General features: G+C 41.9%; 1 protein-coding gene across 1 annotated transcript in view; it reads left to right on the top strand.

The window, feature by feature from the left end:
- The window catches only part of ANO2 (anoctamin 2), a 137,986-nt gene that overhangs the window by 34,453 nt on the left and 79,424 nt on the right, over window positions 1-24,109 (top strand). The window contains exons 4-10 of the mRNA XM_081860946.1: window positions 914-1,065; window positions 2,367-2,421; window positions 3,321-3,372; window positions 5,800-5,855; window positions 8,081-8,122; window positions 15,487-15,551; window positions 21,090-21,224. Of these exons, the coding sequence (XP_081717072.1) occupies window positions 914-1,065; window positions 2,367-2,421; window positions 3,321-3,372; window positions 5,800-5,855; window positions 8,081-8,122; window positions 15,487-15,551; window positions 21,090-21,224 (557 nt within the window). The remainder of the gene's footprint in view (window positions 1-913; window positions 1,066-2,366; window positions 2,422-3,320; window positions 3,373-5,799; window positions 5,856-8,080; window positions 8,123-15,486; window positions 15,552-21,089; window positions 21,225-24,109) is intronic.

Below are 24,109 nucleotides of genomic sequence, written 5' to 3' on the forward strand. Positions count from 1 at the left end.
CAACATCCACTGGTTTGAACCATCTTTCCATCAACAGTTGATACCTTGATATTTTCCTTGTTTGATTGTTAGGTTTCTTTTCTTACAGAACTTATCTCCACTAGGACTGCCTTGAAATAACTCAAGCTTCTCCCTTCCTTTTCACTTGGTGCTACCTAAGCCAATATATTGCTGTTCTGGGGTGGGGGGCAGTGAGGGAAGACAATATAAACTATCCTGATGAGGAACGATTGCTTCAGCCTGCCTCTTAAAATAGATCCCTTCCCATTCAAGCATTCTGTATCCTGTGCTTGTAGATCAGCTGAACAAACGATGGCTGAGAAGCACTATTGAATGTTTGTGCATTAGTAGAGCCAAAGGTAGAGACGTAATCTTTTTGTAAACCACTTTGAGGTTTTATAAAAGCAATATATAGATAGGACTAGCCCAAAACATTTTGGCACCTGAGGCGAACCACAAAATGGTGCCTCCTCACCGCCAGTGAAGAAGGGGTGAGTAAAGACCTATATCAAGAACATGGCGGGGAATAAAGATCTACTTTGACATCTGCTGCCCCTGTGGATACTATTGCCCGAGGCGGTTGCCTCACCTTGCCTCATGGGTGGGCCGGCCCTGACACAAATGTTGTGAAATGATAAAATAAAATAAATATTCCTAGCTAGCAGTTCAAATATTCCCAGGGTCTATTCAGACACTGCAGACAACCACTTCTTTAAATAGGAGCTCATTTTCTGGAACCAAAACTGGTGGTAGGACAATACTCAGTAATTCTCCTTCAATATTGGTGCTTCACTAACTTTTCTTGGTTATGGGCTCTGGGAACACTAGTGGTGAAAAGATGCCATTCAATTATTCTAAACAAATTAATATTTGGGATGCCACCTGCTCATGCATGCTCTCTTTGTTTCTCCAGACGTATGAAATAACAGAAGAAACGGGAATTGTCAATAAGTTGTCTGAAATATGGCAGAAGTTTACAAAACCTTTGCAGCCCAAAGTGCCACAGCAAAATACCACCAGAATGAAGCATTTATCTTACCCTTTCTCCAGAGAAAAACTCTATTTGTGAGTACTTAACAAGGTGCACAGTATAATTCCCTGAGAAATATAATTCATTGAGGAATGTTGTGGTGATTGAGACTGCACATAACTTCCCATCGTATGCAGTCTTCATGGGACTGTACTATTTAAGAAAACAGTTGAAAGAGTTACATCTTTGAGTGCCCTCACATACCATGTATGGTGTCAGGGATCTCAAACTGAGGATCGTAGCATCAGAACAGGCACCTTACTTTCTGTGATGCTAGAGGAAGTTGACAGACACTTCATTTTAGCTCTGCAGAAATCAGAAGATGCAAATAGACGCTTACAGAATTTGATTTCTGTGAACCCTGATGTGAACTGACCTAATCCTCTCTAAAGTTAGTGTGCAGATCAGAGCATGCTAATGTGTCAGATTTCACACTTGTTCAATTGTGTGTGTGTGTGTGTGTGTGTGTGTGTGTGTGTGTGTGTAAAGGTGTGTGCATACATATATATATGTTAAGTATTGTTGTTTAAAGTTGCAGATGCAGTAAATCCTGTATTTTATCTTGGCTGTGTTTTTTTTATAAAAAAAACAGCTCAGCTAGGGTTGGAATGTATAGATTCTTATTCCTCATATACGAATTATGATAATGAAAAATTATGATAATGAAAAAGAAATTGTGCAGCTCAGCAGCTAGAGCATGAGACTCATGCTCTCAGAGTCTGGGTTTGAGCCCCACACTGGGCCCAAAGTCCACCACTGATGAGTGTTCTTCCCACAGCCATGCTGCAGAAACTAATGCAACATTTCTCTGTTTGGGCAAACATTTTGTGACCAGGAAGCAGTGGGGGATTTATTTATATTCAAATATGCATTGTATAATTTGTTTCTTAATGTTCTCGCGCTGCCCTCAGACTTTGGCATAGGATAAGTTAATATCCAGAAACATTTTCCCAGGTGAATTTTAAAAAATCATGGGTTTAAACTTGTGAATTACATTACTGAATAGGGTTCCCTTCTTTTGAAAGCAGGGAGTGCAAGGATATTGTGAGAGAAGGAAAACCCTGTGATTCTTGCCTAACTCTGCATTTGTAGAGTTAGGAATTCTAGAATTCCTGTTAAATTTGTCAAGCAGAATCATACAAGCTGGCTAACTTTTTGAAACAAAATCTGTCACCTTTTATTTACACAATCCTTTACAGGTTTCCTCAGAGGTAAGCTCCACTAAGTTTAAGGGCCTTACTCTCAGGGAAGTATGCATAGGACTGGCCTTCTTTTGCTCTTCTGGGAATTGCATAAGGCACATTTTAACTGATCTTGTCTATCACTGTTTCTCAAGGTACAACATTCAAGATAAAGACACGTTTTTTGACAATGCTACCCGCAGTCGAATAGTAAGTCAGCTGAGGAGGTGTGACACATGAGGGAAACCCCCTGTGTTTAATTGCATTCAGTGTTATTGCTGATAATTATATATTTTTTAAAAATCTATATTCATGGCTCTCTACAAGTGGGGGAGGGAATTATTGGTTTGTGGGGTTTTGGGTCCTTGTTTTTATCATGTATTTTGTGCTTTTATCTTGTATTTTTACGTTGTGAACCACTTGAGATCTGCGAAGGAATGATGGTATTCAAATTTCATCATCATGGGTCCCTGGTTGCGTGGTGATTTATAATCACTGAATAAGGCAGAGGCTGCAAACCCTAATTATTTCCAGTGCTTTTTTTCTGGGGAGATGCAGGGGTACAAAAACTCCTATACATTTTAGGAATCTTTGTACTTTTGTCCATTTACTGTATTTATTTTTCCTGATTCGAACTATAAAATGGTGATTTTCTGGAGTCAAAATGAGAGTACCTCCTAAACATTTTTTTTAAAAGAAAAAAATCACTGCTTATTTCCATTATTTTTTGTTGGGGGGGGGGTCTTATTTGATTTTTATATACTGTACATTGTTTGAATCTTATCAAACCCTTGATGTGGGAGGCCATGACAGTCAAAGAGGAGATGGGTTCAAATATAGCCTTCTCTCTGATATGATAGTTTGCTATATACACAGGCTGTTATTGTTGTTACGATATATAGGAGCTTCCAGTTGCTTGAGCCTTCACTTGCAGTTTGACATAGCAGACTATGAAATACTGGATGAAGAAAGCTATTTTATTTAAATATAGTTTAAAAAATATGGTATGGTGAACATCATTTTTATGTCTTGCTGGCTTCATGCAGAACATCTATTTCTTGGAAAGAAGTTATCTGTTAGTTACATCATGTTTGTGTGTTTTGATGCAGGTACATGAAATTTTGAAGCGTACATATACTACAAAAGCCAAAAACAGCATGGGTAAGAAAGAATTCGCTTTTTAAAAAATGTTATTTCGGAAGCTGCTTTTTAATATTCTTGAATTCATGTTCTAAATTTTGAATTTCAAATACTTGTTAAGATATATTCATAGTGCATTCTGCTACGTCTTAATAGGTTAAGGCAAATCCTGGATAATCTAATAATAATAATAATAATAATAATAATAATAATAATAATAATAATAATAATTTATTATTTATATCCCACCCATCTGGCTGGGCCTCCCCAGCCACTCTGGGCGGCTTCCATAAAAAACAAAAATACAGTAAAATATCACACGTTAAAAACTTCCCTAAACACCTGCTATAAAGACATGTTTCTGAATCCTTCTCTGTTGGACATCATGGAGAATAAACTATGCAAAATCGTGTATATATATATATATATATATATATAGACAGAATAAATTGTCTAAAACCAAAGGTTAACAATCTGCATAATTTATACAGGTTACATAATTAGTTTTTTGTTGGAAGAGAATGTAAAGGTTTTGTTAAATCACAGATTCCACACAGTCCTTTGAATTTTCCATTCAAAGAAAAGCATTTTCCTTGGGCCAGTATGAACAACACTTAGCATTAGGGTGCAAACTGTTCTGGAAACATTCTGTAGCTGAGTGAATTCAGAATGAATTCCCTGCAAGAAAATAATATTGCTTGATTTATTTATTTTTTTATGGCTAATATTGAGCCTTGAGCTTTATTGGCCTTGCCTAGAATATAATTGGAAACTTCCCTTCCCCCTTTTCCCAAATTCTCTTCTGCAGCTTCTTTTAGACAGGATAATCTCTAGTTCTACAAATATTCAGTGCATATGTTCTACAAATATTCAGTGCATATGTTCTACAAATATTCAGTGTTGAACGTCAACACTTCATATACGACTATTTTTCAGTAGCACTCACAGCTTCAGCACTTTTTGTTAGGTATTGAAGTTCTCACCCTGGGCCAGCAGGGGGATACTGTAGATAGTTATGCAAATGAAGGATCGAAAGTGACGTTCAGTGATTGGATAGTTTGTATGCAAATGAAGGATCGAAAGTGACGTTCAGTGATTGGATAGTCTTAGAAAGTTGCTACAGTTACATTGTTCTGGAGCTCTATATAAGCAGGCTGACTGAGCTCCTCAGTTCAGTTCTGTTCTGGCCTTTGAATAAACAGGAGCTGTTTGAAGAATCGCTGTGTCGACTGATACCTACGTACCTCGTACCTACGGGACCGCCTCTCCTGGTATGCCCCACAGAGGAACTTACGATCTTCAAATAAAAACATCTTGAAGGTCCCAAGCCACAGAGAGGTTAGGCTGGCCTCAACTAGAGCCAGGGCTTTTTCGGCTGCGGCTCCAACCTGGTGGAACGCTCTCTCACAAGAGACAAGGGCCCTGCAGGACTTGACATCTTTCCGCAGGGCCTGCAAGACAGAGCTGTTCCACCTGGCCTTTGGTCAGGGCGCAGCCTGACTCCCTCCTCTGGCAATCTTTACAAAACTTTAGTTTATGGTTGCCATCAATTTTGATTTTAATTCATTTTAATCCATTTTTATACTGTTTTATAATGCTGTACTGTTTTAGTGTTGTTAGCCGCCCTGAGCCCGGCTTCGGCTGGGGAGGGCGGGATATAAATAAAATTTATTATTATTATTATTATTATTATATGTTCGCCCACAACTTAACACTTTTGATTGGAGTGGCAGCAATATGTGAGCAGGTGACATCAAATCTTGGTCAAAATTGGTGAATGGAGATACTGCAATCCAAAAGCTAACTCGGATGTGACAAAACAAACCAGCTAGATTTCAGATTCAGATTCCAAGTTTTGATTGCAGAGTTCAAATCATTTTAAATTACCATATTTTTTCAGTCTATAAGACGCCCCCATGTACAAGATGCCCCCTATTTTGGGGGGACTCGGATTTAAGAAAATGGGGGGAGATGGCCCCTGTGTATAAAATGCCCCCAAATTTTGAACATTATTTTTTTAGGGGGGAAGCCTAGTCTTGTACACGGGAAAATACGGTACTTTTAATTTACTTGTAAAATGTAGATCCCACCCTGAAACATAATATTTCCACTAATCAGATTTTAACATTACATTCATAAACTGAAATATAATAATAATAGTAATAGTAATAGTAATAGTAATAATAATAATAATAATAATAATAATAATAATAATAATAATAATATATTATTTGTCTCCCCAGCCACTCTGGGCGGCTTCTACAAAGACACAAAATACACTAAGATGTCACACATTAAAAACTTCCCTGAATACACATTGATTTAAGGTGGCATTGGGGGAAGAGAAGGGAGGAGTTCCATTGTGCTAGTGGTATCTCATTCTTTGGCCGAAAAGCAAATATATATGTGTGTTTAAAAATAACTATTGCTATCTTTATTTTTCTTTAGGTATTAACACATTAATAGCAAACAATGTTTATGAAGCAGCCTTTCCCCTCCATGATGTAGGTATACACTTTCTTGTCAATTTCCTAAGAACCTTGTTAAAAGTCAAAGAATGCTTAATTGATGCTACATATGAGATTCCGCTGGAGTGCAAACTTCCTGTTAAGAAGCAGTATCCTTCAAATAAATAAGGGATATTCAGTGTTATGTTGGAGGGGATGCCAGGAAACAGGGAATTATGTTCACACGTGGTGGGGGTGTAAATATGTACAATTTTGGGGGCAAAGGGTGTTTAAGGAGATAACAGAAATCACTGGGTTAAAGCTGGCCAAAAGTCCAGAGGTAGCATTATTATCAGTTTGCAATGGGGTAGAAGGTTCGCAGACTTTGAAGGACTTGCTTACAAATTTATTGACAGCCACACGAATCATTACAGCTAGGAAGTGGAAGGGGCACGCACAATATAAAATGGGAGAATGGTACGAAGAGGTTTGGGATATAGCTATTAATGATAAATTAACATGTGCCATTAAGGTAAGATGGGGAATATGTAGGAGAAATGATTTTGAAGAGATATGGAGGGTAAAGCTCGAAGTTAATGAATCTGCTGAACTAATTTTTAAGCGGAATACAAAAAAGGGAGACGTGAGGAAGTCAGGAAAATAAGTTAATCAAAGAGGAGAAGATAAAAAAGAGGGATTTTTGTTTTTCTGTTTTCTTTGTTTTTCTGTTAATTGCCTGTACTTTTTGTATTTTTGTATTTTTGTGTTTTTGTATTTTCTCTTGTGTTTTCTCTATTGTTTGTTTTATAATTTTTCTATTGTTAAAATTCAATAAAATATCATTTAAAAAAAATAATGAAGAGATATGGAGGGTGTTCGTAGAATTTGTACTGTTAAAACGGAAAGGGGTTAAACCAGCACAAGAAGTGTTGAAATTTTGGGAGGTTGGATAGTTATAATGGAATGGTCTTGGTGGTGGGGTGCACATTTTTATGCTTATTTATGTATTATTATTAATTTAATAATAATAATAATAATAATAATAATAATAATAATAATAATAATAATGCAGTATCCTAGTTTTAGGCTTATACATAGGACTCATTCACACAAAAAACATTCTTGTGGGATTTCTTGTTGGTCCATTGGTTTCAGTGGGCCAACTCCAAACATGATTTAGTCCAAACATGATGACCACCCCTGGTCTGCAACATTGAATTGCATTCTAGCAGGCAGGGGAGGTCAATATTATATCTATCATCATCACCATCCTGCTTTAGCTGATATTCCTGCATTTCAGGGGGTTGGACTAGATTACTCTTGGGTCCTTCCAAGTCTATGATTCTATGATTATATATAGCAAGGATGGGAAAACTGTGGTCCTCCACCTGTTGTTGGAATCCAGCTCCTGGCATGGGAAGGGGTGATGGTGGATGGTAGATGCAATGTCTGGAGGACCCCAGGTGCCCCACTGTTGGTAGCGGTTAAGAGCGGTGGACTCGTAATCTGGTGAATCAGGTTCGCTTCCCCGCTCCTCCACATGCAGCTGCTGGGTGACCTTGGGCCAGTCACACTTCTCTGAAGTCTCTCAGCCTCACTCACCTCACAGAGTGTTTGTTGTGGGGAAGGAAGGGAAAGGAGAATGTTAGCCACTTTGAGACTCCTTAGGGTAGTGATAAAGCGGGATATCAAATCCAAACTTCTTCACATCTTCTCTTCTTCTTCTTCTTCTTCTTCTTCTTCTTCTTCTTCACTGGGCAGCCTCAGTGAGTTTTCAGTTTAAGGCATGGTAGTAGGGTAGAGAATAGATTACAGAGATGGGCAGGAGTAAAAGCAATTTTAGAAGTACAATGGTTACAAACACCTCAGGTTACAAACACTTCAGGTTACAGACTCCGCTAACCTGGAAGTAGTACCTTGGGTTAAGAACTTTACCTCAAGATGAGAACAGAAATCGCCCAGCGGTGGCAGCGGGAGACCCCATTAGCTAAAGTGGTACCTCAGGTTAAGAACAGTTTCAGGTTAAGAACGGACCTCCGGAATGAATTAAGTTCGTAACCAGAGGTACCACGGTACTTAGATTTCTAAAACCTCTAGGGATTTCCTCTGAATGACAGGGAAGGCATTGGTGTGGATTGTATTGACCATGTTTGGCTTAAAGCACCTTAATACTAAAAATTGTTGTTGCTGCTGCTACTGCTACTGTTCTTGCTACCTGCCCTTCACTAGCAGATGACTCCTGCTCCCTACAATATTTCTTACCAATATCATTGTCTTTTCAGGGTGAATATGATGGTGAAAACAAAGAAATGAATGAAAGAAAGGTAAAATAATTTACATCTTCAGTTTGGTTGGCGTTGGGTTTGAATGTGTCGATCTGTTCACTGCAATCAAGCCTTTGTGCTGAAAATATACTGCAAACTGGGCACAGTCCAGTCTGAAGCTCTCCTGCTCTGTCACAGCTCCTGTTAATTTCAGTAGTGTTTGCACAAAGGGATTTTCCATTGGCTTGTATCCATATTTGTTGCCCGCCACCCCAGTCTCCAAGTGGTGCAAGATTCCAGGGGTTCCAGGCACTTACCCAGGGTTCAGTGTCCTTGAAACAAGATACAGCAGAGATTGCGTGTCGAGGTCCCCAGGGCCACCCCAATAACTCACACATCACATGGAATTTTTGTTTAAGGTTTTTGGCATAATTTTGGCCACAACTTTATTAAAATACAAACATGTGAGTGGTTGCTAAGCACTGGTTGCGACTATCTGCCCCCACCGTGGGGCACAGACTGACATTCTGCATGCCTGCGAAAGTCAGAAAAGGGGAATACACTTGGGGCTAGCGATGGAGCAGGGAACCTGCCCTCAGCCCACCCCAAATGCAGCCAGGAGCTCTTGCAGTGGCCCGAGCCCCCTTGATAGGGTGGACAAGCAATAGTTAGCCCCTGATTCCTTTAACGGAATCCTTTGCAGCAGCAGCATTAGAGGGGCAGGCACAGCCAATCCATGCCCCTCAACCAACCAAACCATAAACCAATGCCTAACCGCGAACCTTACAAGTTGTGACGATTTGCTACGGAGTAGGCAAAAACCAAATGGCCCCAGCCAATCAGCCAGATGGACAAAATTCCTACCGGGCCCCTGCCCCAAGAGGAGACGACCCCATGACGGGCATAGCAAGGTCAAAGCAAACAACCCTAATTCTAGGGAGGGGGGTTACAGATAGGTAGCCGTGTTGGTCTGCCATAGTCAAAACAAAGCATTCCTTCCAGTAGCACCTTAAAGACCAACTAAGTTAGTTCTAGGGAGGGGGGACGGGCAATCTGATGCACGGGCGAAAAGAGGAGGCCCTAACCTTATGCAAGGAGTTTTAGCATTTCTGGCTGTCAATCAACAAATGGCAACGTTAACTTCTTCCCAACAACAAGGGAAGCCCCAATCGCATCAGTGGCCAACGGTCAATTAGCCTACCCCACAACTTTGGATTGTCCTGGTGGCCCCCACCGCAACACGTGCTCTCCATGAAGGAGAACATGCTTTGTGGCAGAAATTTTAGGATATGTGGTTTATTTACACACATATTCAACCTGAGTCTACAATGAAGGTGCTCACAGCATTAACACTCCAAGAGGGTCTTGCTTCTCCCATAGTCACAGCCTAGTATTCCTGCAGAAATCAAATATGGCTCTCCCTCTCTGGCTTCTGTCTCCTTCTAGCCCAGCTGACACACATTCCACGCTTGCTTTTGTCTTCCTTACTACCAGCCATGCGAGGGAAGGGGGTCATCTTCCACAGAGCATCTTCCTTTCTTATACTAGCCGTACTTAGGGCCTTTAACTCAGCAAGAGACTTGCCTGGCTAATTCAACAATGGTATCCTCCAGGACCCCAAGCATAGCTGTCAACCATCCCTTATTTGGTGGGAAAGTCCCTTATCCCAGCGCCGTGTCCTGCTGCTGTCCCTTATTGATGATGTCCCTTAAATTTCCCGGGTTTCAAAGGAAGCAGCTCCTCTCCCTCCCTCCCTGCCAGCCAGGGAGGAGGGAGGCTCCAACTGTGTTGCTTGGCTGTGTTGCTCACCCAATAAGGAGTCTAAGAACGACTGGGGGGGTGGAACTTGCATGCCTTGTGCTGATCAAATCGGCCGCGTTGCCTGGGGACTCGCCTTTGCTCAGCGCTTCCCAGCGGAGAGGTGACGGTGGTTTTCCTTGCTGCATCCCCTTTGCCGGGTTGCTGCACTGTGGGAACCACCGCTTGAGGCTTCGTTTGGCTGCTGACTGGGCTTTCTGCCTTTGGCTTGGAGGGGATCAGAAGTTGAACATACCTCTGCTTGGAAAATCCCTTATTTTGGCTGCTGATCCCTTATTTCCAAGGCTACTGGTCCCTTATTTTCAAATCTGTAAGTTGACAGCTATGACCTCAAGAATTACAGGGAACGCAGGCATCATGCAGGGTGAACCCCCCAAACTCACAACAATATTGTGTTGCTATGACCTCTGTGTTATTCTTCCACCGGGTGTCTTCAGGATAACTGTTTGTAGAAGTGTTCAAATTGATATAATTTATGAATGCTGCCTGTAAAATAATGAATCTATCATAGCTAGCTTTCAGCATTATATCCCCTGCTAATAAAGAAACAAAAGCAGAACTACTAGTTTGATACTTGGAGAGGAAAGGGAGTGGTGCATTGATTTCAGAAGAAAAAAGAAGGGGGGTTATTGGTCATTTATATACTGCTTCTCTGACTCAGCCCAGGCCATTTAGCATTTGAAACAGTCTGGAATATACCCCCAGTGCAGAAAATTGCTACTGAAAATTCCCTTAGTTGTTTACAGCATTTTGGGGGGAAGATAGCAGGGGAAGGGAGTTCAAGATGAAGCTGCCATAGTTTTAATATTTATTTGTTTTTTAACGATCCCCCCCCCAATGTTTTTTACCTGTACTTATTTTATATGTAAGCTGTCTTGAATCCCTGTCAGGGGAAAAGGCAGGGTATAAATAAAAATACAATAATAGGGCCCTTATCCAGATTGGGAGCACATTCCAGATCAGAGTCCCACATATGCCCCCCCTTAAAACCACATTAAGTACCTAAAAAAACATGAACAGCCTAATTTATACTTTGGCTCTCGTTTTCCTCAGCTAAATGCTTTAACATCTCCTAATATAGGAGATGGCCAATAATTTTGGATGGTCTTCTTTTAGTCTACAACATCTTACTTGAAATGGGATGGCCCATCCCACACCTGCATATATATTTCCTAAATGTGGCCACAAGCAGTGCTTTTTTCTGGGGGGAGGGGTACACAGGGGTATGCATACCCTTTAACATTTTGTGAATCTTTGTACTTTTGTCCATTTACTTTTGTCCATTTACTTTGGTCCATGTATTTATTTTTCCCAATTTGAACCATAAAATGTTGGTTTCTTGAGTCAAAATGAGAGTACCCCTAAACATTTTTTAGGGGGAAAAGCACTGGCCACAACTATAGGTTGATATAGCAACCTTAGCATGCTCATTGCCATCTCCTTTCCTAATACAGTGGTACCTCGGGTTACATACGCTTCAGGTTACAGACGCTTCAGGTTACATACTCCGCTAACCCAGAAATAGTACCTCGGGTTAAGAACTTTGCTTCAGGATGAGAACAGAAATCGGGCTCCAGTGGCGCAGCGGCAGCAGGAGGCCCCCATTAGCTAAAGTGGTGCTTCAGGTTAAGAACAGTTTCAGGTTAATAACAGACCTCCAGAATGAATTAAGTTCTTAACCCAAGGTACCACTGTAATTCCTAGTGGTCCATTTGCTTTTTTCACTCAGGTGAAAATGCTCCACATTTCTTCAGACTGAACTTCCTCAGCAAAGGAAGATAGGTTAGTCAGGCCGCTGGTGCATGTTTTAGCTGCCTTTCTGAAGTCTCAGAGCTCTTGCTTATCACTGCACCATACCATGCTATGAGTCTTCCCCTTCTTAGCCTTGCTTTCCATCCTGTCTCTATTGGACTGGTGAAAGATTTCCAGTTTTCCTTAAATACTGAAATTGCTAAACGTGCCCATGCACAGGAACATTTCCTGGTGGGATTCCCCCCCCCCCAAAGGAGAGTTTGGCAACACAGCATCTGGCCACTAAGGGGTGCTGAAAATCCACAAATGGATGACATGTTGTCAGAGATGCACAAGTCATCAGTAAATGGAGGTGCATAAAGCCTGAATAAATGGAGCGTCATTTTTATCTGTATCCGCCCCAAGGAGAGGTAGCTGAAACTTTCTTCTGGAGGGCAAAATGCTGACATAGCAGCTAATCTTGCAAGGACTCACTGGATATCACAGCAAAAAGTGGAAACGCTACTTTAAAAAGACTTAGTGCCTGGAAAAATATTCACCCCAGAAGTTGGGCTGCCCTTCTCCTTAACCTGCCCATTTAGGTCCTCTTATGAAGTGTTAAGTATTAAAAACATAAAAGGTTCTTTCCAGAAATACTGCATTGATTGCTCACACATGTTCCTATGGCCCAGCCATAAGACTTGACTATAGAATTTCTACGTATAACATCATCTGTTTTCTATCTGAACCTGAATAGTTTCAGTGTTTAATTTCCTGAAATGCCCTGATCAGGTTTAAAGTGAAGGGAGACATTTTTAAAAAACGGTTTTCAGCCCTTTTGATGGTGTTTCCTTTAAGGTACATAATACAGCTTCCATTTCCTTGCAGTGTGTGGCCCTCAGACAAAGGTAGACTGACACTAACTAGGTTTTATTTTCTTGTAAGCAAGCTCCCTTGATTAAGATTTATGTACCAACTCATAATTTTGAATTATGGTGCTGGAGGAGACTCTTGAGAGTCCCATGGACTGCAAGAAGATCAAACGTATCCATTCTTAAGGAAATCAGCCCTGAGTGCTCACTGGAAGGACAGATCCTGAAGCTGAGGCTCCAGTGCTTTGGCCACCTCATGAGAAGAGAAGACTCCCTGGAAGAGAACCTAATGTTGGGAAGGATGGAGGGCACAAGGAGAAGGGAACGACAGAGGACGAGATGGTTGGATGGTGTTCTCAAAGCTACCAGCATGAGTTTGACCAAGCTGCGGGAGGCAGTGGAAGACAGGAGTGCCTGGCGTGCTCTGGTCCATGGGGTCATGAAGAGTTGGACACGACTAAACGACTGAACAACAACAAACCAACTCATAAAGCAAAGGCCAGTCCTAATCAACCGCCTTCAGGTTTTTCTTGTGGGGGGAAACAAATGATGCAAATGTTCATAGAATTGTAGAGTTGGAACAGACCCTGAGGGTTATCTAGTCCAACTCCCTGCAATACATTCATGACAGATGGTCATGCAACTCTGCTTGAAAACCTTCAATGATACAGAATCCACCACCTTTCCACTGTCAAACAGCTCTTGCTGTCAAAAAGTTCTTCCTGATGTTTAGTCTCCTTTCTTGCAATTTCGAATCCGTTGTTCAGATCCTACACACTGTGTGAAATGACACTCAGAATTCAGGAAAACCAGTGATTTTATGAAGCTTTGGTTCAGCCTCAATGGGGACATTTCCTGAAAAATGCTTTAATAGTGAGAACATTCTTATTTAATCCGTCTTGGTGCTCTTGCTCTCACTAATACTGGTTCAGATTTCTTGTTTTCTCCTGATGCCAGCAAACTAGTGAGTGTGATGGATCACAATGATGCATGGCCAGTTAGATTTATCTGGGTGATGATGTGCCTGAGGACAACAATTCCCATCTTAGCTGGCTGGGTGATCTCAAAAAATAAGGAATCCCATCAATGAATGCAATTCAGTTTTGGCTACATGAAGACACCATGGATAGCAAAGGAAGCCAGTTGAGAAAGAGATCGAGAGGGGAGAATATAATTGAATCAACAAAACATTTTCACAGTCACTGCCAAAATAATGACAAAAGAGGCAAGCACTTTTCAACATTGCCATAATATTCCTTAAAAAGAAGAGGTAGTGAGTCATTTTGTCTCAACAATTCTCATAATAAATATATTTTAGAAAAGCTGCAACTCAAATATTTTCAGCAACATTTTCCATCTTGATAGGCGGCTATGCAGACAGCCCCCAAAAGAAACTGTTTATTATTTGTTTTGATATATACTAGAAATACATAATTATCTCACAATATATTATCATTCTTAGAAGTCAATAATGGACCTTACTCATTGCAGTATGCAAAATAATGGGCATTTAATTTGCTTTTCAGTGCAATTCTATCCATGTTTGCTATGATGTAAGTTCCACTAGTAATCATGTTTAAGATTGGACAAGGTTGCATCTTACTAAGTTATACTTAGAGTAAACTCATTGAAATCCCTGCCTTGTTCATTGATTCTAGTGGATCATCTCTGCATATGACTTAGCTGGATATATCCCATAGCCTGTACATAGTTGTTTTAAAGACGATATCCTGGAAAGGTCATTGAGGAGCAATGATGTGTGAGGAACAGTTGCCAGGAAACTGGAACACACGTGATACATAGGGGTGCAGCGTTCATTCAGAACTTCCACTGACACCTTGTCTGAATTTACTGTAAACCCTATTCAGTTATAGTTGTATCCAGGGCATACAGCCCAATTCGATAATGTTTATTTGGAATGCAAGCCCCACTGCTTTCAGTTGGGTAAAAAAAGGTAAAGGTAAAGGACCCCTGACAGTTAAATCCAGTCGCGAATGACTCTGGGGTTGTGGCGCTCATCTTGCTTTACTGGCCGAGGGAGCCGATGTTTGTCTGCAGACAGTTTTTCCGGGTCATGTGGCCAGCAGGACTAAGCCGCTTCTGACAAAACCAGAGCAGCGCACAGAAACACCATTTACCTTCCCGCTGGAGTGGTACCTATTTATCTACTTGCACTTTGATGTGTTTTTGAACTGCTAGGTTGACAGGAGCTGGGACCGAACAACAGGAGCTCACCCCATTGTGGGGATTCAAACCGCCAACCTTCTGATCGACAAGCCCTAGGCTCAGTGGTTTAGACCACAGCGCCACCTGCGTATACTACTAGATTAATGCACATTATTTATCTAGTCCCTACTCTACCCCTTCCTGTTTAGGCTTTTTGGGTTTATTTGCTTAGATTACAACCCAGGATTGTATTGTGTAGACTTGGAATTATTTTAAGCACACTAAGTGGTAATAAACCCCATTGCCACCCCCAACCCCTGTCAAGGGCAAGGGCAAATAACCAGAACACAACATGTTGAAACAGACCAGAACTTTATTGACTGTAGAAAAGTAAGCAGAGTTGGTGTGGCATTGAGATAAGGCTCTGTTTGGTCAACAGACTGATCATCGGTATGCGATGAAGAGGGTGAATCAGTGTAAAAGAAATTTTCTCCCCATTTCATTGATGGAAACCTTACTGTCAGCTGCCTAGCTTTGTTTGATACAACCCTCAGTGGTTAATTTTGAAAGAGGGGTGTTGGGCCTTCTTCCTCCATGTATCAAGCATCTTCTTCCTCAGATACTCTGCATTTTAATCCAGATGTTCATATATGTGCTACATGATGCACTTTTTGTTATTACTTTGCATGTTCTGGAGCATGTTCAGGTTTCAAACTTGAGCTCACATCTCATGGGACCCAGTCATGGCTGCATTTAAGCCCTGAAACTTTAATTTTTATTTATTTTTTTGTCATTTAAATGCAGTATGTCAACAGTATATCTATTTTCCCCACACAGCTGCTGTATCAAGAATGGGCACGATATGGATCGTTTTACAAGTTTCAGCCTATTGATCTTGTAAGGTAATTAATTGCGCAGCAACAGCTTCTTGGCAAAATTGTAAAGTTCCTTCTTTGGCAAAACTGGCAAAGTTGCACTGATTTGCACTAGGGGAAGATTCTGGTCAGGGGGGCCTTGCATTGGGCAGTTAGCCTCTCCCTTTCCATTATACTAAATCACAGATTTTATTGCAGAAGATTTAATGAAAGGTGATATTAATGAAAGGTGATGTACCTTTCCAAAATGTCATTTAGTAGTTTTTGAAGGTTCTGAGTTAGTTTCTGAGAGGCAAAGTCATTGAGAGGCTTTTGCATCTCCGTCTCCTAGCAGTTAAATGAATTTCCTCTTTCTGTTTAGGAAAATATTTACCATCCAGTACATTAACTGCTCAGTTCCATACCATCTCCCACGTTCCTCAGATGAAAATAGGGACATTTCTCACTTCCTTGCAACTGACCCTCCTCAACCTCCCATCTTTTGTGACCCTGTCATTCCCACCACCACTATATCAATGGGACCAGCACACACATCCTCCACTGTCCTGAGAAAACCCCTTAATCCTGATTTGATTTGATTCTTTGGTAGATTGAAAAACACACATCAATAAATAAATTTTAGAAAGTGGGAAGATTAGACTCAGGTGCACAAAGCATTTTTTTTAAAAAAAATCAAGACTCCTTGCACTGTGCACCCCCTTTCTTCCCACCCAGGAAGAAGAGCCAGTGTAGTGTAGTGGTTAAGAACAGTGGACTCATAATCTGGTGAACCGGGTTCGATTCCCCACTCCTCCACATGCAGCTGCTGGGTGACCTTGGGCCAGTCACACTTCTCTGAAGTCTCTCAGCCTCACTCACCTCACAGTGTGTTTGTTGTGGGGGAGGAAGGGAAAGGAGATTGTTAGCCGCTTTGAGACTCCTTCGGGTAGTGATAAAGCGGGATATCAAATCCAAAATCCTCTTCTTCGGAGCAGCCCTGTCCTCTGCCTGCCCCTCAGAGCCAGCCCATCACACAAGACTGGGCCTTAGAAGCCATAGCCTCTCCTTCTCCTCACCTGCGCTCCAATAGCTGCTTGCTACGAGCTGCCCAAGAGAGGCGACCAGCAGCAGCAGCAGCCATGGAGACAGCAACAGCCGCCACAGCCATCATCATCATCATTCAAGATAAGTGGAGGCTCATCCTCCTCTGTGAGCTCACTGGTGGGGGAAATAGGGACATTCCAGGGTCAAATCAGAAACCAGGGCTGTTGTAATTTCTGGGCTGTCCCTGGAGAGTATGCAGTTCATGTTGAACTCAGGTGCCAGTCTTGCGTAAGCCAGTTCATGGAGTGTGAGCCTTCGACATGCAACACCATTCTTGTGGAATGCCAAACAAGCAATTGCTCTTCATGCAACCATCATCGCGTTTAAATAGTGTGTCAAAAGAACTTCCATTAATTCAAATGTTTGGTCATGTAATCTAGAGATGCATAACCTTTTCAAAACTGTGGGCCACCGTCCCTGTGTGCAGTGAGCAGGGCCAAAGGCAAACGTGGAAGGGACAGCCCCCACACCAGCCACAAACATCCATACACCCCACCTTCATACTCATCCATCCCCCCTGCGCTATTCACACACAGCCCATGTTCCCCTTTCTCAGTGCTGAGCAGGGAAATGCAGGGAATGGCCAATGGAGGAAAAGAGCAATCTCTCATTCCATCAGCAGTTCACTTCCATGCTGGAGGATCATCCAGCCTAGCTAGCAAGTTGTTGAGACTGAGAGTGTAGCCTAGAACATCATTCAGTCGTGCATCGTGCAGGGAGCAGAGCATCTGCAAACAGGTCAGTGTGGAAAGGGTTCCCTGCAAATAGGAAGTTTGAAAACCACAATGCGGAGGCATGTGTCTGTAAGGCGGCACCCAAGCGGAGTGAAGTTATGAGACAGAATTTGGATTCTTCCTCCTGTGCCCAAAAACTGCTCCTGCCAAAGCTTTTTGGTTACCTTTTGCCAGGTGTTGCAACAGATATGACTTCTGCTTGCCATTCTGTTGTGTAACAGAGATAAGTAGCTGCACATCATATGACTCACGGTTGCATGAATGTGGGAGATTTAGAGAGAGAGGCTGGGATGCAAGAAACCAAATAGGCATCCCAGATAAGTGACTCAGCAACATTTAGTATATTTTGTTTATCTTGTCCCTTTCTGTCCTAAAGGCATTTCAAATTCTTTCCAGTCTATGTCACACATCAAAATGCTGTTCCAGATAGCCCAGGCATGTAAAATGCACCCCCCTTTTTATCCCTCAACTCCTTCTTTATTTACATTTGGGTTACCATTCCAGTCCATCAACGCTTTCATCACTTTGCTCAACACCTCTAGGAAACTCCCAGCAGAGTGTGCGGTCTAACCCTCTAACCCTACGCCCATGGTTGTCTCCAGCAATTACTATCCAATGGCATGCTGCCTCCAACCTTGGATGTTAAATTTGGCTGTCTTGATTTGCATGTTCAGACCCAAAAACCTCCCCCCTAAATAAATTTACACTTCACTCAAATTTTGGTTTGGGTTTTTGGCAGAATTTAGGACACAACTTTATTGATTACAGAAAGTGAGTGGTTGCATAGGCTCTGGTTTGACTAGCTCCCTGCCATGCTGGAACCCAGGATTCCAGCATAGGTCAGCCAAGGGTGAACACCTGAATAAGCAGAAAGCGGGGAACGGGCTATCTCCTCCACCCAAATGTCCCCCTGGACTCAGGCACGGGCACAACCCCCACTCAGGGGTTGACCAAACCATTGAGTCCCTGGATTCCTTTGACAGAATACCCTTCACATAGGGATGGCGAGACCGTTCTCCCATCCCTATCACCTGAACCAGAGCCTATCCACAACCTTACAAGTTGTGATGATTTGCTACGTGGCAGGCGAAACCCAAATGGTAACAGCCAATCAGCCAAGTGGGGAAAATTCCTGCCGTGCCCCTGTCCCAACGACAGGCAACAGACGGCGGCATAGCAAGTGCAAAATGCCCTAAATATAGGGAGAGGTGGTGGTGGGGTGTTCCGATGCATGAGCCAAAAGAGGAAGCTCTGGGTCATGTGCATGGGCATAAATAGGTCCCTCAAGCTGTTTGGACTGCATCCCATTGGCCAGATTGCACCCAGCTTCGAGGGACCTACCAATTGGGTGTTGTGGCTGACCAGTGTACCCACCCACAACACAGGGTGTCAGGTGTCCAGGTCTCACAGCAATATGCGCCCTCTTTAAGGGAAGACCCAATTAACAGGCATTGCTAGACATCTCCATGAATTTGCCTAATCCTCTTTTAAATCCAGCTACATCTCAAGAAAGCAAATTTCCTAAATTAATTATTGGTTGTATGAAGAAGCATTTCCCTTTGGTTTTCCTGAATCTATGGCCTATCAACTTAATTAAGTGACACTGAGTTCTAATGTTATGGGGAAAGAAGAGCATTTCGACTCAATTCCAATGGGTCATACATAGGAGAATTTATTGTGGATTGAGCCTTAATTAACTCTCGGTAAGTATTTATACCTACTTAAAAAAAAACGCTTCTGACAGGATAGGGGTGTTAAAATGCCCTTTGCTCTGCAAGTAAACTCAGCGGACTGTACTTTTGAATATATATAAGTAGCATTTTGCTGCTGATCTCCTAAAGATCTTTCCATGTTATGTACATTTTTTTTCTGTCTCTCTGGCAAATCATCTTAAATATTAATTTAAATTCTAGACAACATTGCTTGGACTCAGAAGAGGCAGGTGCCTCCAAAATACCTTGGAACTCTTGATTTAGAAACAAAAGTAATTGAACTTAATGCTCTGAATGACATCTTTTGACATCTTTGCTCTTTTTCCTTCTGAGACTTCCTCAAAGTCCAATTTTATTCACTTTTTAAAAAATACCAGATGTACACATCTACAGGGGGAAAGAACTCATTGAGAGTACAAGGCACAATAATCAGAATCATGCAAATGATAGAGAATGTCTAAACCTGAGCTTTAAAAAAGAAAAGAAAAAAATGATGCATTGGTTCCTACTGAGCTCACTCTTACAGTTTTCTAAAGGTCTCTTTAGGTTTAACTTTGTGATACAGGAGGAATAGAAATAAGTGAGACAATTAACGTCTAATGCATTCCAAATGAGCTGAAAATTGCTAGGGTTTAAATGTCATCCATCGTTTCTCGAGAGTAAGCATGAACTATCTAGATGATTAGCAACTAGATGCACTTGTCACTTTTTATGGCTTTATCTGTATGTTCTCTCTCTCTCTCTTTCTCTCTTTCTCTGTCTGCTTTTCCATTCATGCTCATCGCTCATTCTTTTGTCTAATGCAGATTTTAAGCCTTTATTATCTGTCTGTTCTGGTTAATCTTGTATGACTAAGTGATACGTTGACAACATAACAATGTTAACAATTATGATGCTGTGTTTAATAATACATAAACATGTCCTATTTTTCCCCTCCTAAATATTTAAAGGAACTTGATTGTTTCAAACTTCTGTGTCTATAAATTTACTGCTCACTGAACAGCTGAATGTAACCTTTCCGGCAAACTCTCAGAGAAGATACTTGGCAATTACAAATAAATAAATAAATAAATGCCAGCAATTTTGTATTGCCAAAAGGTAATAAGCAGGGCTGGTCAATTTATTTTTGCTATCCCAGGCTGCTGCATGGCATGAAAGACCCTTGAACTTCCCTTGATCTTATAGTAAAGCGTTCGGGCAATGGGTACTGAAAGGTGTGCTGCCCATTTACACCAGGAAAAGAGATGTTAGTCTGAGAATTAAGTCGGTAGGTCACCCATAAGAGGGTAGTGCTGGAGTAGATTTCCTTTATTGATTTGATATCTAGATGTCTACCCTGCCTTAATCGAAACCACTCAAGTATAAAACCTTTTGGGTTTGGTGCAGAGGCTAAGGAGACACTACACTTGGCCTACACTCAAGTAGGACCCCGGCAGAGACACATGCCCGACTGGCATGTTCCCTCCCTCCCTCATGGTCGATTGTTCGGGAGCTTCATAAGCTTTCTTCAGCCCGAACATCATGGCGACCGATGTCAACAGACACCGGCACACTTAGGGATCCACAGAGTCTGCGCAGTTCGTGTGACAGATCTCAGCAACGCAGCATTTTGGCTAATCTACTTTATTTACATATAAACACACACGGAGCACTGCAACATGGCTCCCTCTCTCTCTAGCATTAGACAGCAAAGAGAAAAAGAACAAAGGACAATAGTCCCACTTCATGGAACAGTTACACAAACACCCTGCCTCCGTCACTTCCCACTCTGTAGAGTCAAAGCATATACCATCATGTGAAAGACAAAAATCCCATGACTGCAATCAGGGAGCAGGAATTCTAAGATGGTAGATGAGTCCATAGCAAAAAGGAAGTTCACTTTCTTTTCATATCTTGCACATCAAAGCAGTTTTACTTATCTGTTTTACAATGGGTGGTTAACTGCACTGTTGGTAAAATACGTTGATACTGTTGAGGGAACCCTAGAAGGACTGTTACTAATCTTTTGAAATTTACATTCTGTTTTCTTTCTTTAGGAAGTATTTTGGAGAAAAAATCGGAATGTATTTTGCCTGGCTGGGCTTATACACAGAGTTTCTTATTCCATCTTCGGTAGTTGGAATCATTGTGTTCCTGTACGGATGCTTAACCATTGAAAGTGACGTTCCTAGGTAAGATTGCACATCCAAAGGGTGGGTTGATATCTAAGATGATGCTCAGGTGCATTGTCGATGACTTTGTGCTGAAAGACATCCATTTACAGAGCTGGTAAGCTGAAAAAGAATGAGGATGAGATTTGTTACTCCTCCAGTTTCTTTTAAATGCTTGTCTGTCCTCCATTCGTTAAAAGTACATTGCCCTGCTTGCTACCATTGCAGTGTCCTGCCATACAAATATCTGCCCAGCACCTTCCATTGGTATGTTTTTGTTGTTGTTGTTGTTTAGTCATTTAGTCATGTCTGACTCTTCGTGACCCCCTGGACCAGAGCACGCCAGGCACTCCTGTCTTCTACTGCCTCCCACAGTTTGGTCAAACTCATACTTCGAGAACACTATCCAACCATCTCGTCCTCCGTCATCCCCTTCTCCTTGTGCCCTCCATCTTTCCCAACATCAGGGTCTTTTCCACGGAGTCTTCTCTTCTCATGAGGTGGCCAAAGTATTGGAGCCTCAGCTTCAGGATCTGTCCTTCCAGTGAGCACTCAGGGCTGATTTCCTTCAGAATGGAGAGGTTTGATCTTCTTGCAGTCCATGAGACTCTCAAGAGTCTCCTCCAACACCATAATTCAAAAGCATCAATTCTTCAGCGATCAGCCTTCTTTATGGTCCAGCTCTTACTTCCATACATCACTACTGGGAAAACCATAGCTTTAACTATTTCTGTTCTGGCATTCTCAAATATATCTCCATCCTCTGCCTTTCCCCCCCTTACTCCCCTGTCTTCATATGCCTAATCACTGAGGGCCAAACTACCAATTATCTTCAGTCATGTGTAGTGGTTTGCTTCAACATTGACTTCTCCCTCTCCACCCCAGCAAATGCAGCCATATCGGCTGCAATCGATAGTGGAAGTCAATGTAGTGGAAGGGAGTGTATTTGGGTGCTTTTAACAGAGAGAATGTATACATAAGTTGGTGCCATGCCTCTTAGATTGTAAATATGAAGGTAGGATTTGTGACTCTTTATGTCACAAATAATGGGGCACGGGTGGCAGAGTGGTCTAAAACACAGAGCCTAGGGCTTGCCAGTCAGAAGGTTGGCGGCTCAAATCCCCGCGACGGGGTGAGCTCCCGTTGCTCGGTCCCTGCTCCTGCCAACCTAGCAGTTTGAAAGCACATCAAAGTGCAAGTAGATAAATAGGTACCACTCTGGCGGGAAGGTAAACGGCGTTTCTGTGCACTGCTCTGGTTCACCAGAAGCGGCTTAGTCATGCTGGCCACATGACCTGGAAGCTGTGCGGACAAATGCCGGCTCCCTCAGCCTATAGAGTGAGATGAGTGCCGCAACCCCAAAGTCATCTGCGACTGGACCTAATGGTCTGGGGTACCTTTACCTTTACTTTATGTTCTGTGAACAGTGCCTAGCTACTGTAAGCAAAATGATTGTGATCACAAATATTACTATTAAATAAATATTGTAGTGATTCTGCATTCTTGGTTAAAGACAAGCACACATATTAGAAGCTGTGCAGTTTCCCAGTTACACTATAAATGTGACTTCTATTCTGTCCATTAACTCCATATTATACATTCTGAAACTGTGCTATCATTGGGCGAGGTGTACTGAAAGTAACATTACTGTGGGTACCAAAAAGGTCCCACCTTTCCAACAAGAATGTAATTTCCTTGTCCTACAAAAATACTCTTTTAATATCTAAAGTGGTGGAGTTTATGGCAAAACTGTATCTGTAGCACCCTCTGCTGTTTTTCTGCCATAAGAATGTGTTTTTGTATTTTAAAAGGAGGTGATGAACTTTGGTCCTCCAGGTGTGGCCAAACTAGGTATATTGAGAGTTGTCATTCAAGAGTATTTGCAAGTCCAAGGCTTCCCCACCCTGTTTTAAAAGGTTCAAAGCTAATTTTACCTTTTAAGGAGAAACCTGCTTTCATGCTCACTGTATTTCAGCTGCTCACGCTGTGGCAGTCTCTTTGCATTTTGCTGAGCTTCTTGTAAGGCCTGCTCAGAGAAATTGAATATCACTGGTAGATTTGCGATAGATCAGAATGCAAAGGTCATGTGTTTCCATGGGTGCAAATGGTTTCTTGATGCAGGAAGTTCTGAACAGGAAAAACCGTTCAGAGAAAGGGCTGAGGATATTTGTGAAAAGAAGCAATAGAAACTAGGTTGAGGTGGCAAATATGACAATCGGCTGAGAGGAAGTGGAGAAACAGAGAGGGCTTGCCAGATTTTGGAGGCTTTGTAAAGGAACAGCATCTCTTTCCCTGGGATTAAGCTGTGCCTTCACCTGTGTCTACCCTTTTATATTTGCAAATAAACTACAATATTCTTGAAATATCAAAATGACCTCCTTCCAATGGAAACTGAACCTAGGTAAGCATTCCACCTAGAACACATCACTCAGAGGCGTAAGGTGTTCATAACAGTCCTATTATGGCCAAAGTGAGTGTTCATCAGAGTGGGAAGAAATAAATGATAGACAAAGGGAAAGTGCTTAGCCGTTCCCCTGCCCGTCGCTTCTTCTCCACACTAATAAATAATAATAATAATAATAATAATAATAATAATAATAATAATAATAATAATAAATTTTATTTATATCCTGCCCTCCCCAGCCGAAGCCGGGCTCAGGGCGGCTAACAACAATAAAATAGTACAACATTCTAAAATCATTCATTCTAAAATTAATTCAAATCAAATTGATGGCAACCATTGGGCTGGAGTTCTGTGAAGATTGCCAAAGGAGGGAGTCAGGCTGTGCCCTGGCCAAAGGCCTGGTGGAACAGCTCTGTCTTACAGGCCCTAATTGCACCCCCGCGAGAGATGGGAGTTGCCCCCCCAATCCCATATCGTCCCGTCCCAGCCAAAGGACCTCTGT

This window comes from Podarcis erhardii, assembly GCF_964252035.2.
Source record: "Podarcis erhardii genome assembly, chromosome: 5".
NCBI classification, from domain to species: domain Eukaryota; kingdom Metazoa; phylum Chordata; class Lepidosauria; order Squamata; family Lacertidae; genus Podarcis; species Podarcis erhardii.